At 37.6% G+C, this 18,277-nt stretch overlaps 2 protein-coding genes across 2 annotated transcripts; one reads left to right on the plus strand and one right to left on the minus strand.

Annotated features, from left to right (window-relative positions):
• Positions 1-246: 246 nt before the first annotated feature.
• On the minus strand, positions 247-6,003 carry LOC121786336 (kinesin-like protein NACK1). Its single transcript, XM_042184953.1, has 15 exons — positions 5,914-6,003; positions 4,670-5,083; positions 4,477-4,566; positions 4,290-4,390; positions 3,922-4,038; positions 3,750-3,831; positions 3,601-3,668; positions 3,443-3,502; positions 3,221-3,345; positions 2,785-2,983; positions 2,557-2,667; positions 2,381-2,470; positions 1,328-2,260; positions 908-1,236; positions 247-812 (listed from the first exon to the last, which is right to left on the minus strand). Exons 2-15 carry the CDS (start codon positions 4,914-4,916, stop codon positions 470-472), a joined length of 2,895 nt encoding a protein of 964 aa, XP_042040887.1. The 5' UTR covers positions 4,917-5,083; positions 5,914-6,003; the 3' UTR covers positions 247-469.
• A 4,289-nt stretch (positions 6,004-10,292) lies between these two features.
• LOC121785934 (AP-3 complex subunit delta-like) lies at positions 10,293-13,534 on the plus strand. Its single transcript, XM_042184419.1, has one exon. It carries the CDS (start codon positions 10,573-10,575, stop codon positions 13,327-13,329), a length of 2,757 nt encoding a protein of 918 aa, XP_042040353.1. The 5' UTR covers positions 10,293-10,572; the 3' UTR covers positions 13,330-13,534.
• Positions 13,535-18,277: the final 4,743 nt, after the last annotated feature.

Genomic DNA, 18,277 nt, shown 5'->3' on the forward strand with positions numbered 1-18,277 from the left:
ATGACCTCCCTATTTAATGATGTTTAGAGCATTCAACAAGGAAGGAAGGTATAAATAATACACCTATGTGTGGAGAAGAGGTGTAAATATACATCTTGTTAAAATTGAAGAAGGTATTAATACCTTCTCAAATACCCTTTCTATTGGAGTTTATGAAGAAGAGGTAAATTGATACTCCTACTTATATCTCTTTACCTCTCTATTTAATGATGTTAAGCATTCAACAATTGTATGGTGTTTCAAATCTCCGGTAAGCCAAAATAATACAATATGAAAAAGCTAAAATTGGAACAAAATAGCCAATGTGAGCAGCAGCTGAGTTCTTACAAATTGCATCACAATGTGAGTGAAGCAAAACAATCAGCAGTCACATCGTTTATACACATCCAACAAAACTAAGAGACAGACTCCAAGAAATAGGAGTCTCCGCAACTGCAAACAATAAATGAAGTAATCAAATTAACTTTACTTACAGAATATTCTTCACAAAAGATGGCGGTTTGAGTATCTGGTTCCAGTCCATATGCCATTGCCTTCTATCACTAGGAAGTGCAAAATTGAGCTCAACCATCTCCTTTGTCAAATTTCCTCCTCCACCAACGCCTACAAGCTTCTCCACTATCGCTGCACTCTCTTGTATATGCATCTCGTTGTGGGGATCGGTCCACAACTTGTTCACAAACTGCAACCTCCTTTGCTTCCCATCCAATGGCACGTCCCATTTTATGAACAATGCTTCTCTTTCTTCAGCTGTCATGCGTGTGTTCATCCTCCTTGCAAGAAACTCTCTCTCACGCTTCAAAGCTCTGATACTGAACCACCACAGATTGCAATGACAGTTAGGCATCTGGAAATGATAACCCAATGAAGTAAAAAACTGAACATGTTTTTTGTAGAGAGATCAGACCTTGAAGATAATGAGACTACGGCTTCGTTTCCTGCCTGAGGGGCAGGACTTGCGTTTCCCATCTCAGTGAGGTGCTGTTGCAGCCATGTCAGGCGCCTGAGCTCCACTTCCATGTATATTTGATCGGCAGGGTCACCCTTGAACAACAGATAAAATTGGGTGCGGTGAATGATGGAGACATGACATATGTCCCATAACTCGATGATCTGCTGCTGCTGCTCTCTGAAAACCAAATGCCATGGAGCTTGTGGTTCCTCCTCGATCTCAGGGATATCCTCACATTCCTCCAAATTATATCCGGCTGCCTCGTTTGCTTCCAATTCAAGCACCTGAAGGGATAAAGATTCAAATGTGAGGGTGGGGGCACATGTGATACTATTTCTGTAGACCACTACAGATAACCAAGGAGAGTTAATGTACCTGGCACACAAGAAGCTGTTTCTGATATTGCAGCTTGGCTACACGTTCTTTAAGTTCAGTGACATACGCTTTTATGCTCCTTACATTCTCTTCTGCTGCATTTTGAAACATTTTCTGCATTTTTCTCATATTGACAGAACTTGAACGTCTATATGGGGTGTTTTCCTTTGACGAGGCATCTCCACATTCACTTTTGGTGGGAGTGTCTTTATCAGAAACTGAGTGAGTTTCACTGGATAGAGCATCAGAAACTGGAGGTCTGTTTTCAATATCTCGGTTCAATACTTGGTCAGAAGCAGTTAATGGAGAACATGGAGACTTTATGAGGTTTTGCATGTTCAAACCACTATTTGAAGCCAACGGCAGTATTTTCTTCCTTTTGTCAGGATTCTTCGTCTTCGGACTATTATCAGTAGATGGCTGATCTCTCTTAGTTGGAAGAGACATTACTAATTTGTCTATTGACTTCTGGACATTCTCTAGTTTCTCCTCAAGATCAGCTATGGTGCTTCCTTGTGAATGAAGTCTTGTTATCTCTTCTTTCAGGTTGGCACTGATACTCTTGTTGACGGGCAAGACATTTTCAACTTCAGTTACATCCTTAGCAGAAGGCTGAATGCAGCGCATTTCCCTTATCTCAGCTTGAAGCTTAGCTATAGTCTCTGCTGCATCTTGGTTGCCTAGTCTATGACAAGAAACCTCCTTTTGTAGTACATCAAGGGCTCGAGTAGCCTCTTCACCCAGCTGCTCCTGAAGATGTTCAAGTTTCCGGATCTCATGCATCAACGTGAAAGGAGCAGTTGATGATTGCCTCAGTGACTGCCTTCCCAGAGTGCGTACTCTTTCCTTTCCATCAATTTTGGGTAATAAAGTTCCAGAAAACGACAGACACTTCTTTACAGAAGGGCTATGTGAATCAGATGGTCTTAATTTCTGCACACAAAAAAGGGGTTAAAATGAGACCCCAGGTAAATAAAATTGTTTTGATGCAATATAACAGAGATTAGTGTGTGTGTGTGGGAGGAGGGGCAGATGGAGAGAAGAAATACAGACCTTTTCATCCTCAAGTTTTCTACGCAACTCCTCTACTTGAGACTGTGCCAGATCTCTTTGGCGTCTCAATTCTTCCATCTCCTTCTCCATCTAAGCGAACAGATTGACTAAGTATGAAAATTTTAACGTAGTAGACATACACTGGAACTATAATACAGCAATAAGTGTTAGCTAACCTGTATAAGTTTTATGTCTCTCTCATTGGATGGTTCTGGTGTGCGTAACTCTGCTTCAAGTCTCGCTACTTCCTTTTGCAAATGCTTAACAAGCTGTTTGTCCGAAATTACCTGATGGAATGATTCAAACAAGTAAAATAAATGAACGATTTTGTGCCACTGAGAAATTATAATGCATCTGCACAACTATGTTTACTTGTATAACATGCATATGATAATAGAAAATACCATGTTCACTTGAGCATTGTTTGTCACTTCCTTTGCCCTGGTTGCGAATAAAAGTGTATTACGAGATTGTTCCGCATGACTTGTTGCTGGACTCAATGTACATATGATGGCCGTGCGAGCATTTCCTCCCAGTGAATGCTGCAAGATTCGTGTGAGCTTTGAATCTCGGTAGGGTATGTGACCACTTCTTTTTCCCACACTGGATGTGAAAAAAAATAAAGAAATCAGAAGCTAGGAAAAGTAAATTACGGCAAAAATCCATAGTTCCACATATAAATGGTGTTCAAGTTTTATGGAGTATATTATTAGCTTATGCTTCTATTTCATGCATTAAACTTCAACTGAACAAGATGAGCACAGAAATGGATTAGTCGCATTAATCACTATTCAAGCAGTGTAACTAGGAGAATGATGGAAAGCAGATGGTAACACCGACCTAAGCTTCCGGATTACTGTTGTAAGGGTCATCAAGCTTAAATTAATATGACACCCTTCCCTAAGCCTGATACCCTCTGCGTTTGTTTGTGAGGTTCTTTCACTGCCAGCTAGATCTACAAAGTTCTGCAGAATGAGAGAAAGAAATCAAACGGTTTGCAGTTTGCTAATAAAACTTGTGGAGTAATTAAAGTAGAAGGAATATCTGATGTTTGGTTTTTACCAGGCTGGCAACATATGATCTAACACAATTTGAGCTTTCACGAAGAGTACTTTCGATTGTCTGCATTTAGGTGAGAAGATATACAGTTAAGAAAAAATAATAGTAGTACCTTCTAATTATTTGTTCTAATTCAATAGATATGACAAAAGCAAACATACCAATCTTATGATTTGGTGTGATCTGGAGCTGGTATCATTTAGTGCAGTTTCACCCACTTGTCTTTGAGCTGCAAGGAGTAGAGTATTCGTAAGTAAGGTACTTCATCTAATCCACATAAAGTTGTATAGATGAGATAATTTTTTCTTACCATCACAGACATGGATTAAATGTCTTAAGTGTTGATCATCTTTTGCTGTCTCTTCCACCAATTTCTCAACCACTGTCCCTTTCTGCAAATAAATTGACATCAGGAACCAATAGAGGAAGTATGAACTTGAAATCTTTGGACTTAATATAGTGAAAACAGCAGAGAGTTTTACCTCTGGATCATCTAGTAGTTTCAGACTTCGACCAGATTCAGAGTTCAGCAGGTCCCTGACATTCTCGTTATAGATTTCAAGACCAGATATCTTTATTCGGAAATCTCTTTCTGGTGTCTATAGTAGTCAAAAGGTAAAAATCATGAATACTCATTAGAACAATTAGCCAAGCATAAAAAGATTAAAATTGGATGGATAAGTTTTTCAATTAATTATCTTACAAAACTAGTTCTTTGGTGAAATTTTCAACTTCTTTTAGTTTCTAACCAATTTGTGTCGAGCTCCAATTTTTTTGGCAAATATGTGATAAAGTATATATTATTCTACCAGTTATGAAATAGCTAAAAGAAAATGTTGTGTAAACTTACATTAATTATATGCATGTAAATATCATTAACAGCCTTCTCCGTGATTCCTCTCATCGTATAAGTTTTCCCACTGCTAGTTTGTCCGTATGCAAATATTGTTGCTGCAGAAATTTATCAAGCGAAAATTAATTAAGATATGCAAAGTTATGAAAATAAATTTTCCTATCTAATAAGGAAAAATAATTACCATTGATTCCATTGAGTGCAGATAATGCCACCATTTTCACTCCATCCTCATAGACATTTTCAGTCGAACAATCAGGACCGAACACTTTATCTGCGAACAACATGTTGTAGTTGCTGTCAACTAAATTATAAAAAACAAGAGAGGGCATCCAAAATCTTGTGCAAGAATGATACCACGTTTGGTTAGTAATTACCAAATGAAAAAGATGCAGGTAGAGCTGCACGTTCTTGTGGACTAGGATTGTACACAATTGTATGATCGTCAATGCATTCCCAGGCTATCTGATCTTTAGATGATTGCTCCCTCTTGCTCAGAGGCCTTAATCTTACAGTTACAACAAATTTCTCTTCCCTTGCTCTATTTGTGTTTCCACCTGGAGTGGCGGCTGCTTGTGTCCTGTCCACTTTTGAGGCGGGTGTGCCTGGCGTTCTAACAGTCATCTTATCCGATTAAATTTCTAACACTCTAATGGAGCACCACCTGAAGCACGACGTAAGGCCCCCTCACCAGAGGCTCTATAATTTAATGTATAAGTTAAAGATTGTTGTATTGAAGCTGCTCTGTAGTCCTTGACAGACCTTGATTGAAAAGATCCACACACAACAATCTGCATATTAGGAGGCCATGTTAATGACATAACGTAAGGAATAAGGATATTGATATTCATAAGGTGAAGGAGTGGAATGAACCAACAAATGAACCACTTAGTTTGTGAACAATTCATAGTCACTCGGTCAAAAAGTAAATTCATGGAGAGGAAGCCGAAACCCCAAGCTTATAGACCACAAACATTTGAACAGTGAAAGACAATCCCAAAACGATTTTCCCTATTGACAAAGTCCAGTGTTCACTTATTTCCAGTTATTTCCCAGGTCGGCTCCAATTTGAAATAAAATTAAGTAATTAGCATCATCTAACTAAAATCGGCATCTCATGGTATAAATCCATATCAATCAGCTTATCGTAATTTCAGAAGTTGATGCAAATTTGGATATGCTGAAATGAATCTCAGGCAACAAGCTGCAAGCTGTGAGTAAGACGATGAGATTTTCATTGAGCAGAAATGGTATGAAGACTGAGATCTTTGAGCAAGAAGATGAAATTTGTGGACAAGCATGGAACGGTAACTGTTAACTAGAAAGATTAAGACGAAAGCTACAGAAAGCCCAAATATTACGAACTCAATCAAATCAACGCAAATAGAAGAATGCGGACCGAATCAGAGCACAATCATAGATCCAGAGGGGAATACATATATCTTACAAAAAATAAAAGACTTAACAAAAACCAAGTCCATGTTAATTTTGGCAAATTGCCCCAACTCAATCGAAGCAAAATCACACAGATCCGTAGATGCGGAGTCGCATATGAAATTCTTACCAAAACACAGCGAATTTAACAAAAATAGAGGAATTAAACTAAATAAAGTCCGCATACCTGAGATTATCCAGAAATAAACAAATCAAAATGGAAAGCTAAATGAGAGCGAGAGAAAGAGGCAGGTAGGATAAAGTGGAGAGAGAGAGACTCAGAGAAGAGAGGTGATAGGATTTTGAGTTCAAAACACACAACGGCTAGTTTAAATGTGCAACGGCTCTCTTAAATCTCAAGTCTTGCTGTGTAAATTATGAAAATCAAAATTTCAAGCAATTTCTAAATAATATTGTAGCCGTAAATTAATAATGACATTTCCAATGACTTTAATCATTTTAATGGATTATTTTTAATGTTTTATTTTAGTTTTAGAATCTTCAAATGGTTTGAATATTTGTTCATTAAGTTGTGTTATAAACTTTGTTCTATCTCCATTCAAAACTTGCACTCTGCTTAGGCTGATAATTTTTTATTTTTGCCTTATTTCAATCGTTTGTTCATTATATCTTATTTCAATATTATTTATCAAATAATAACATATAAAATTCATATTAATATATTTTAAATTTTTTCACGATTTTAAACTAGACACGCTTATCAGGTACTCCATATACCATAAAAGTTAGCTCCATATAAAATTCATATTAATTTATTTTTAATTTTTTCACGATTTTAAACTAGACATGCTTATCAGATACTCCATATACCATAAAAGTTAGCTCCAATAAGGGGTTCCTCGATATGATGGAATGGAATAGAGATGAGAACTCATTCCATTCTCGTGCTTGGATGGAATTGTGTAGCGTATGTAAATTATGTGTAGTGTGTTTGGTGCGTGTAATGTGTGTGGATTGTGTATAGTGTGCATAGTGTGTGTTTTTGCAATATATAGGTATGTTGATTTTTTTAATAATTGAAAATTCTAAAATTTTAATTTTATTATACAATTTATAAACTATAAAATTGAGTGATATTGAATTTAAATACTTATAATATAATATATTTTATATTTTTAAAAATTTTAAAATAAAAGGAAAGAGAATTAAATTGAATGGAGTGATCATTCTTAGCAAAATAGAATAAATGATTATTTTCATGTGGAATGGAATGGTAATACCTAAGGAAAAAGAAAATACTAAGCAAATGGATGGAACGAAGATAGCAACATCTAAACCCTAAATATTTATTACGGTGTGAGTAGAATATCATTTTTATGTAAATTAAAAGGTTTAGAAATATTTAGACTTCTATAGTGTTGCGGAAATTATAATCAAAATGATAGTAGTAATGTGTATCTATACATGTAACTTTCAAAACATTCTAATTCATAAATCTTGACAAAACATCATCGTCAATTCTAGATCTGAATCGTGAAAGACACATTAAAAGTTTGATTTGAATTTGTTAAACTATACACTATGCTAGCGAATAGCAAGTGCGCTACTCATCACGGACTTCCTTAATTTTGATGATAATTGTGATAAAGTTCTTGCTGCTCTATTAAAAATATAAAAATATGTATATTTTTCATTTTCGTTCTATCCCATAAATATATGATCATTTCTATTTATGGAAAGTTAGCTCATTTTATTATTCATATACATCAAGTTATTTACAATTTATACCATTATTTAAACACTAGTAATAATGTGGAGATCTGCGCTGCTATACTAGTAGCTCGTATTGTTATAGTATTACTAAGAGCACCCGCAACGCGTCGCGCGGGTGTCTCGCATCTCGTCCCTCCGAGACGAGACGACAGCAAGACGCGTTGCAGCGTCCCGTCTCGTCCCGATCTCGCCGAGACGCCCGTCCCACCGAGACTGCTGGCGCGCCAGCTCGCCACGCGCCCGCGCGACGTGGCGCGCGCTGGCGCTAGGCGTGACGCCCACTCGCCGGCCCGCTAGTGGGCTTCGTCAGGCCGACGCAATAAATTGTTTTTTAAAAAATTCGAATTTAATAAAAAAAAAATTAAAAATTCAAACGGTAATGTTACCGTTTTCAACCGTTTTTTTTTACTCTATAAATACTCCTATTTCATCCTCATTATACACACAAACACACATCTATTCTTTCCAAATCATCTCCATTTCCTCTTCAATTTTCATCTAACCTCTCCAATTTTCATCACAAAATGTCCGGCGACGGAAACTCTGGCGGCTCCGACGGGTTTGACATCAACGCGTTTGGCGACTAGGGGGCATGTACAATGTCTTGGGTAGTTCCGGTTCCAGTTCCGGTTCGTCGACACCGGCGGGGTACCAACCACCCCATTTTGATGTGGATGTATACGCTCGTCCCTCCGCCCCGAGGTATTCGCAGGGATTATCCCAAATTAGGGAGGACTGTCCGGATGAACCCAATCCGGAAGGAGGACGAGGCGGTGGAAGCTACAGGGCATTCGATGCCGTGGAGGAAGATGAGGAGGCGGCCGAGGAGGAGGAGGAGGAGGAGGAGGAGGAGGATGGAGGCTATCATCCGTACAGCCGCAAGGACACGATGACTCTGTACAACGCCTGGATCAGCGTCTCGTACGATCCCATCGTCGGGAATCAACAATCCCGGAAGTATTTTTGGGAAAAGGTCACCGATGCCTATAACGAGATTAAGCTGAAGGGATCCCGCCGCCGCACATTGAAGATGCTCCGAAGTCATTTTGACCGAGTCGACAGAGAGATCAAAAAATTCCGCGGCATCTACAAGAATGAAGTGGCTCATTACCAAAGCGGAGCCACTGGAGCCGACATTCTGAGATCGGCTTTGCGAGTCTATTTCGACGACAACGGCAAAGAATTCAAACATGTCGATGTTTGGGAGGCCGTCAAAGATATCGAAAGGTGGGCCGGCAGTGTCCAGTCCAGCATAGGCTCGACCTCGAAACGCACGAAGCACACGGCGGGTGGTCAATACTCGTCTAGTGGGGGCGGTTCAGGCAGGGCCGCACAAGAGGTTGCCTCGCAGGAGGTTGAGGGCATGACAGACGATGCAGGGGGTCCTCCCGTGTGCGCCGTCGGCAGCAAGGGACCAAGGCGGCTAGAGGGAGGAGAGGCAGAGACGAATCAAGCCAGGCGGGTTCCCAAGGGCCGCCCTCCTCCCTAATGTCCATGTACTTCACCGCCACGATGGCGGACACTTCCCGGATGACGTCCGCCCAATATCAAGCCCATCATGCCGGCATTGTGTATCTGGCGGGACAACTTGGTATTCCGCCTCCATTCGGTGCACCGCCACCGCCTTCGGGGGATGATTCGTCGGCGGAGTAGTTTTTATAATTTCTATAAATTTGTATTTTAAATTATGTCTTTTTTTTATTTATTTTACTACGAATTTAATTATGTATTTTTTAAGGATTTTAAGTCGTAATTTTATTTTATTTAATGAAGTGTGTTTTTATTAATTGAATTTGTTGGAAATAAAAATAAAAAATTAAATTGAATGAATAGTTATGGGATGAGATGGTTAAGAGACGGATAAGAGATAGATGGTTGCAGGTGTTGTCTCTTAATTAAGAGATTGAGTGAAAAGTATAGTAGGGCCCATGAATAGTTAATAGATGAGACGGTTAAGAGACAAATAAGAGCCAGCGTTACGGATGGCCTAATGATAGCTCATTTTAAAGATGAAACCATTTAGAGCAAAAAAAGGTTAACTGAAACACATAATAAAAAAATTCTAATCCTATAGAATTAGAAGAGTGAAACTTGTTCTGTGTTTCCCAATGATAATTTGAGTTTAGTTTGAATCATCGGGGATTTATATTTAGGAGTTTAGGGAATAGAAACTTGATCAAATGCAAATTCTAAATATTGTACAAACTCTAAACTATGATTTGAACCGTTAGAAAATGTCAACAGATGACAAAATAGTAGTAACAGAAATGTCAACACAGTGTCGTTGATGTTGTGTTGATATTGTGTTGACATTTTTTGTTGCTACTATTTTGTCATCTATTGATATTTTTTAATGGTTCAAATCATAGTTTTAAGTTGTACAATATATGAGTTTGCATTTTATCACGGGAATATTTGATTCGTCTAAGAAATTTGTAGGAGTACAATTATTCGCTTATAGTTATGGAGTATTTGTTTGTGCTAGTTAGTATAATTATAATATTAAAAAAACTACTACTACAGTACTATTTAAAATTGTGAACATTTTTACACATTAATGCGAGCTTTAATTTACATATTAATTCCCTTAATCACAATTTGGGAGTTGTGAACCTGAGTCACGAGTCGAAGTTGCAACTTTGCCTAAAATTCAGACATCAATAATATAAATTTAAAAATAAAATTATACCAAAATTAATTAAAATAATGGAATGGCATCGTTTCAACTCTATGATTCAAAGAACATACGATATGTTTATGTTGGAAAATTTGGCCTCCACCTCACCATCAATTCACCAAAAAGTAGTCTTATAAAATTAATTATACAGTTTATTCGTTAATTTTGAAAATTATAAAATTGTTTGGGAATAAACTAGAGATAATCATAGTATTACTGTTAATTACTTCTAATAAAAGTTAAAATTAAATCTACAAGAAGATCAGCACGTGCACTGCACAGTCAGCCGGCCTCCGCCCCTCCGCGGCCAAAATCAACTTCTTCTTCTTCCTCTCTCTCCTCACCATTTTCTCTCTCCTAAATTTCACAAAGTTCATTCACCCCCCACCGCATGAATTCACACAAATCGAATTGCTGAATCGCAAAATCGATCCAATGAAAGGTCCTTCACTGATGGACTCCCTCTTCCAGCGCTCCATCGACGACCTAATCAAAGCCCTCCGCCTCACCCCGCCGGGCACCGAACCCGCCTTCATCGCCAAAGCCATCGAAGAGATCCGCCTCGAGATCAAATCCACCGACCCGCAAACAAAATTTCTCGCCCTCCAGAAACTCACCTACCTCCACTCCCTCCACGGCCACGACATGTCGTGGGCCGCCTTCCACTCCGTCGAGCTCTCCTCCTCCGCCTCCCACTCCCACAAGCGCACAGCCTACCTCTCCGCCGCCCTCTCCTTCAACCCCGCCACCACCGATGTCATCCTCCTCCTCACTCACCATCTGCGCAAGGATCTCTCCTCGCCCAACGCCCACGCTGTGAGTCTCGCCCTCTCCACTCTCTCCTCCATTTGTAACCCCGATTTGGCGCGTGATTTGACGCCCGAGCTTTTTACTCTGCTTAGTAGTAGTAAAATTACTGTGAGAAAGAAAGCGATCGCCACTGTTTTGGGGGTTTTCAAACAGTATCCTGATTCAGTGCGTGTTTGTTTTAAGAGAGTTGTGGAAAATCTCGAGAACTTGGATTTGGGGATTTTGTCCGCGGTTGTAGGGTTGTTTTCTGAGCTCACTGAAAATGAGCCTAGATCATATTTGCCGTTGGCGCCTGAATTTTACAAGATTTTGGTGGACTGTAAGAATAATTGGGTTCTGATCAAAGTGCTGAAAATATTTGCGAAATTGGCTCCTCTGGAGCCGAGGTTGGGTAAGCGAGTGGTGGAGCCTATCTGTGAGATCATGAGCACGATGGGAGCTAAGTCGTTGGTGTTTGAGTGTGTGAGGACGATCTTGACTAGTATGAGTGAGCATGATTCAGCTGTGAAGCTAGCAGTGGGTAAGGTGCGGGAGTTTCTTTTAGAAGATGATCCAAATCTTAAGTATCTAGGCTTGCAAGCGCTTTCTATAGTTGCACAGAAGAATATTTCGGCAGTAGTTGAGAACAAGGATTTAGTGGTGAAATCCTTGAGTGATTCTGATATAAATATTAGGCTTGAGGCCTTGAGGCTTGTCATGTGTATCGTCTCTGAGGATAATGTGATGGAAATTTGTAGGATCTTGATCAGCCATTCTCTGAAGTCTGACCCAGAGTTCTGTAATGAGATTCTGGGATTCATCTTATTGACTTGTGGTAGGAATTATTACGAAGTGATTTTTTATTTCGATTGGTATGTGTTGTTTCTTGGAGAAATGGCAAGGGTACCACATTGTCAAAAAGGGGATGAAATTGCAACCCAACTTATTGATATTGGCATGAGGGTTAAAGATGCTAGATCTCAGCTTGTTCACGTTACTCGTGACCTGGTGATTGATCCTGCATTACTTGGCAATCCGTTTATGCATGCAGTGCTTGCTGCTGCGGCCTGGGTTTCAGGAGAGTACATTATGCTTTCAAGAAACCCGTTTGAGATCATGGAAGCACTGTTACAGCCACGGACTAGTCTCCTTAGTCCATCTGTGCGAGCTGTCTATATACACTCCGCATTTAAGGTGTTGATGTTCTGTATGTACTCGTATCTCAGGTTGAACGGAGATGATTCTTCACTTCCCTCCACATTGATAGATTCAGAATTAGTATCTGATGTTGAATTGGATGATCAAAATATGATTGTTACCAATGGCCAGCCATTATCAACTTCTTCAGTAATAGATCATCTTACTCAAGAATCCATCCTGGCTCTAGTCAATCTTGCTGAAATTAATTTGGGACCTTTAGCTGGAAGTAATGAATTAGAAGTGCTGGAGAGATCGACCAATGTCCTTGGATTGATTAAATTGATAAAACCAATGCTCCTTGGTTCTCTCGACAATGGTGAAGGAGATCAGGCTAAGGGAGAACTGACAGCTTCTGAAACAGTGAAGATGATTTTTGATTCATGTTCAGAAGATCTTGGTCCGGTCTCAGTTAATGCTCAAGAGAGGGTACCTATACCCGATGGATTGGGGCTCAAGGAAAATCTTGACGATTTGGAAGAAATATGCGGTGATGTTAAATTGCCATTATTAACATCATTTTCTCTCGTCAGACCTCAATACACGGAAGCCTCTAGTAATGCAGATTCCCAGGGTAAGGAAGAGTCCGAACCATCATCTGAATCAACATCGTTACTTGCAGAGCATAGGAAGAGGCATGGTTTGTATTACCTTGCTCTAGGAAATACAATGGCGACGTCCAATGACTACCCGCCTGCTCATGACCCCAAAGATAAGGTTGCCGATGAGGCTGAAGATCTTGTGAAGTTAACAGAGAAATCGCTCATCACTGGGAAAAAGCCTAGTCAATCCAAGCCTAGGCCAGTGGTTGTGAAGTTTGATGATGGGGAAGTAACTAATGTCACGACAGATAGAACTGGGATCAAGGCAGATCTAATATCGGGTGCTGTCAATAAAGTGCTTCTAGGCGATGAAGCCACTACTTCATCGTCATCAAGAAGAAAACCGCCAAAATCAAGAAGGGTGACTGATGAGTCAAGTGCTGGCATAGCTAAAATTGATCAATCTGAGCACAGTAAAGCTGGTAGCAAACACCATGGTCATGGTAAAGAGAGGAGACATCAAAGCTCAGCAAAGGATAAAGATCATGATCACAAAGACAAGCAGAAAAGTGATAGCACGGCGCATGGTAAGCACAGGTCGCGGCACAGAGCAGATAAAGCATTGGAAGCTCAAGCACCAGTGATTCCTGATTTTCTTTTATAGCAAGGTCTTCCACTCCAAAATGTTGAGCACAGTTGTAATTAACATCTTTGTTTTTTCCCATACTGGGATTTGGTTGTAGATTTGTAGTAAATTAATTCTTTTGATTTACGTCACAATGTATAGAATTGCTTGGATTTGTAGATTTGGTTGCTGATTTGTTTGGATGAATGAGAGTGAGGACTTGAATGTTGGTTTAACAATTTAACCCCTCTTGTCCATGCTTAGAGATCAAACACCAATTTGTATGGAGTTAAATGACGATATTTTTAATTTCACTTCACTTTCGATTTCTGCAAAACATTCTATTGAGTCACAATCATTTCAAATTACGTTTTGTAGCAATTTTTTAACCATAGACACTTATTCCGAAACTAATTATATTTCAATAATAATAGTAATAATTACATGCGTCTACCGCTTATTAAAACAAACGTCCGAAATCAATGACATAAATACAGAGGTGTTACGTAAAACAAAAAAAATAACAATTACAGTTTTACTATTTTATTGTGGTTTGATTTATATTCTTATAAATACAAACATCTACGCGAAAACTATAGGTCAGTGTCACAACTCACAAGTACCATTTTCTTAACGCGCATATATTAGTCATACCAATATTTATTTATTTCTCTCCTTCTTATAAAAAATGATTACTAGTATGCAATTTTGATTAGTTTTGACATGGATGGCTATCATCAGAGTACAACACTCTTACTCATAAAGAATAGTTGTATAAATACCGTGTAGATTATGATATACCAGTATGCTTCACTAGAGCGATGGGTTTATGTTTCGATTTCCAGTTGCAACCATAAAATAAATAAATTCGATTAATAAAAGGATTATATGCATGTTGATACATAAATTTTTTATATTTTTTAATTTTTTATCTGAAATTATTTTTGAATATTATATACTCCCTCCGTCCACAATAAGGGGTCGTTTGGTTGTACTGATAGGCCTTGATAGGGCCGCCTATCGGAGGTATATCAGCCGTTTGGTTGTACTGATATACTATCTCGCGACCCGGTAAACCAATCAAGATCCGGATGAAATTTAAGATTGCTACCGGCATTTCACCTATAACACTGTCCAGGTCCTCCCCTCCGATATTGCTCAATCTCGCGAAGCCCGTTTGGTGAAATTCGGCCAAGTCACAATTATACCCCTTCACTCCACCGTTTCAAGCCCCAGCTCCTCAAAGAGAGGTCGGCCATCGATTTTAGGGTTTGCATTCAATTTTGTATGAAATTTTGTTAGCGCGTTTGGTAATCATCGTTTTAGGTAATCTGTGAATGATTTGCAGATTCGTCGACCACATTTGGTGATATCGTAACCTGGGCTCGATTTTGAAGCGATTACCCATGGCTAATGAAGAGGAATCTCGCAAGGTACACTAAATTCCCAACTACACAACAATTACATGGATGCTTGAAAATTTAATTCGTCTTCATCGCCGATTTGGATTGTGTTTCAAATGTTTGTGCATGTGTGCTTGGGAATTACATACTTTTCTAGATTGATATGACTTTCTTCCATATTTGCATTTCTCAATTTGTATGTAGGGCTTGCTAAAATATACTTCCTCCCAGATTTGCATTTCTCAATTTGCAATCCGTGTGCAGCTTGGCAAGATTTGTAGTTCTAATGGAAAATTCAGCTGAAATGGTTGTTAGATTAGTTAATGGGATGCACATCTGAGTCAAATTAGTGCTTGTGAGTACTAACATCTACTACTTGAATAAATTAATACGCTAATTACTTAATCAAGACAGAAACATCTAGTTAATGAAATATGTTCTGGGCCCGTTATAGTAACAGCATAAGTACTCATTTCTGGATTTGAAATATTAGAAAAAAGATAGCAAGGTAATTTGCTTGTTCTACTTTTCCATCAAAACATCTTGATTTAGATGCTGATAATTTGTTCTTGAACATCTCCATCTCTCTCTCATTCCCCTTATCTACATAATCAGTATGCTTGAACTGCATTTTGGAGATTTCATGTCTCTCTCATTCTTCAAAGTTGTATTATATGGTAAATCTTGATTAACCTATGACTGAATCATTAATGAGGCATGGTGGCTTATTATGCAAATGGATTATTGGATCCAATTACTCTTGAAAGCCTTCTCATTTTAACTAGTTATGAATCCTTTTTGAATACTCTGAGGGCTTAGTTATAATCAGTCTAGTTTCGATCTCTACTAAGAGCTTTGTACAATTGTCTTGGTTGTATGGGCTTTTGTCTACATTTGTGTTTATCACATTGTGAATGAAGGATTTGACTTTGTTTAGTACTAAATTGAGTGGGTGTTGCATTGGTTTCAATTGGAAATAGCACATTCGTGTTGCTGCATTTGCACAGAGTATTTGCTGACCTGAATTTCGTGGAACTGATGTTTGTGAGTCTGTTTGATTGTCTTAGTTAGAGTAATTGGATTTGCGTCCAACTGTTTGTCTGTGCAACTCAGGTTGGAAGGAGGCGTGATGAGATGACAACCGTTTTGATTTTACTTGAGGAGTTATTAAGTAATCTTCAAATTAATTTGTCGCTGATATCTCTCATAATCACTCTAATTGGACCAAATACTCGCAAGCGCAAACGTTGGTCCAAAGAGGATCCAACCCGAATGCTCGATTCAATTCCTGCTCATGTCAAGCAGTTAGATAGGCTTGTCCGTCTCATAGATCGGTCTTGCGTTGATAATTTACGGATGGATAGAAACACATTTGGCCGACTATGCCGTATACTCCGTGATTGTGCAGGGTTAATTGATCAAAAATTTGTCACTGTTGAAGAACAAGTTGCCATGTTCCTATGTGTTCTATCACACCACAAGAAAACTCGTATAGTATCATTATTAAACAAAAATATCATTTTATCATTTGAAACTATCATTTTATCCCGTCAAAGTATCATTTTATGATGCAAAAGTATCATTTTATCATCCAAAAATCTAAAACTATCATTGTTAAACAAAAGTATAATTTTATCATTTGAAACTATCATTGTATCCCGTCAAAGTATCATTTTATGATGCAAAAGTATCATTTTATCATCCAAAAATCTAAAACTATCATTATTAACAAAAGTATCATTTTATCATTTGAAACTATCATTTTATCCCGTCAAAGTATCATTTTATGATGCATAAGTATCATTTTATCATCCAAAAATCTAAAACTATCATTATTAAACAAAAGTATCATTTTATCATTTGAAACTATCATTTTATCCCGTCAAAGTATCATTTTATGATGCAAAAGTATCATTTTATCATCCAAAAATCTAAAACTATCATTATTAAACAAAAGTATCATTTCATCATTTGAAACTATCATTTTATCCCGTCAAAGTATCATTTTATGATGCAAAAGTATCATTTTATCATCCAAAAATCTAAAACTATCATTATTAAACAAAAGTATCATTTTATCATTTGAAACTATCATTTATCCCGTCAAAGTATCATTTTATGATGCAAAAGTATCATTTTATCATCCAAAAATCTAAAACTATCATTATTAAACAAAAGTATCATTTTATCATTTGAAACTATCATTTTATCCCGTCAAAGTATCATTTTATGATGCAAAAGTATCATTTTATCATCCAAAAATCTAAAACTATCATTATTAAACAAAAGTATCATTTTATCATTTGAAACTATCATTTTATCCCGTCAAAGTATCATTTATGATGCAAAAGTATCATTTTATCATCCAAAAATCTAAAATTATCATTATTAAACAAAAGTATCATTTTATCATTTGAAACTATCATTTTATCCCGTCAAAGTATCATTTTATGATGCAAAAATATCATTTTATCATCCAAAAATCTAAAACTATCATTATTAAACAAAAATATCATTTTATCACTGAACCTATTATTTTACCCACTGAAACTATCATTATTAATCAATAGACAGCAGGCGGGCGATTCTGCTGTGCCAAAATTAGAAATAGGGTTTGCAAGGATAAAAATGTCACTACAATAATCTTAGAAGGACAAATTTGTCCATGTATTTTTGTATCAGCAGTTTCTACAGTCCAAACCAAACATAATACTCCCTCCGTCCCATGCTACTCGCACTTTTCATTTTAGGCCGTAAATTTGGGATTGATTTTTTTGTGTAATTAAAAAAGAATTTTAGGTGTAATGAGACATCACTTAATAAAAGAGCTCTTAACTTAAACTAATATATTAATTAAATGCATTAATTCTAACTTAAATTATAAATAGTGTAAGGACTTTGTGACGAGCCGAAAAGCAAACGTGCGAGTAGCACGGGACGGAGGGAGTATAAGCTATCATGGGGTTGCTGTCGGTACAACCAAACATCGAAGTGGGATACATATCTTACCACACTATCATGTAAAATCAATGTGAGGAGACTATCTCATATAACCCTGTCAGTGCAACCAAACGAGCCCTAAGAGTCATATTTTGTCATTTCGGTTCATCCCACAATAAAAGTCACATTTTCACTTTTTACCATAAATAATAAGTAGGTCTCACATTCCACTACTTCACTTCACTCACATTTTATTATAAAACCAATAAAAAAAATGGGGGACGCATATTCAACTAACCTTTTCATCCTACTAGTGTTTACTTTTCTTAAAACTGGTGACCACAACAAGAGTGACTATTAGTATTTGGCATGTTAGACTTTAATTTCATGCCAAAAAAAAACTCAACTTACAAGTGATATTGCCAAGCCACATTTTATCAATAGATTGTAATATATATGTCATGTGTGTCATGACTACTTTAATTTGATCGAAATTGTTCTGATAGATGGGAAATCAAAATATTTCAAAGTTCATGTATTTAGATAAAGACAAAAACTATAAAATGCTGAAATTATGTACTAGGAGTATATATTAAAAATGGGGTAGTAATTAGTCCTACGACAAAGTCAATATTAAAAATGGA

The sequence above is a fragment of the Salvia splendens genome, chromosome 22, assembly GCF_004379255.2.
Source record: "Salvia splendens isolate huo1 chromosome 22, SspV2, whole genome shotgun sequence".
Classification (NCBI taxonomy): Eukaryota; Viridiplantae; Streptophyta; class Magnoliopsida; order Lamiales; family Lamiaceae; genus Salvia; species Salvia splendens.

Bases quoted from the DNA above. Each gene is read 5' to 3' on its own strand.
- LOC121786336 (XM_042184953.1), bottom strand. From the start codon at position 4,916: ATGACTGTTAGAACGCCAGGCACACCCGCCTCAAAAGTGGACAGGACA. The intron at 2,984-3,220 runs GTCGGTGTTACC...TTTCACATCCAG, and splicing joins ACAGTAATCCGGAAGCTTAG to TGTGGGAAAAAGAAGTGGTC. The intron at 2,261-2,380 runs GTCTGTATTTCT...TTTTGTGTGCAG, and splicing joins GAAAACTTGAGGATGAAAAG to AAATTAAGACCATCTGATTC.
- LOC121785934 (XM_042184419.1), top strand. From the start codon at position 10,573: ATGAAAGGTCCTTCACTGATGGACTCCCTCTTCCAGCGCTCCATCGAC.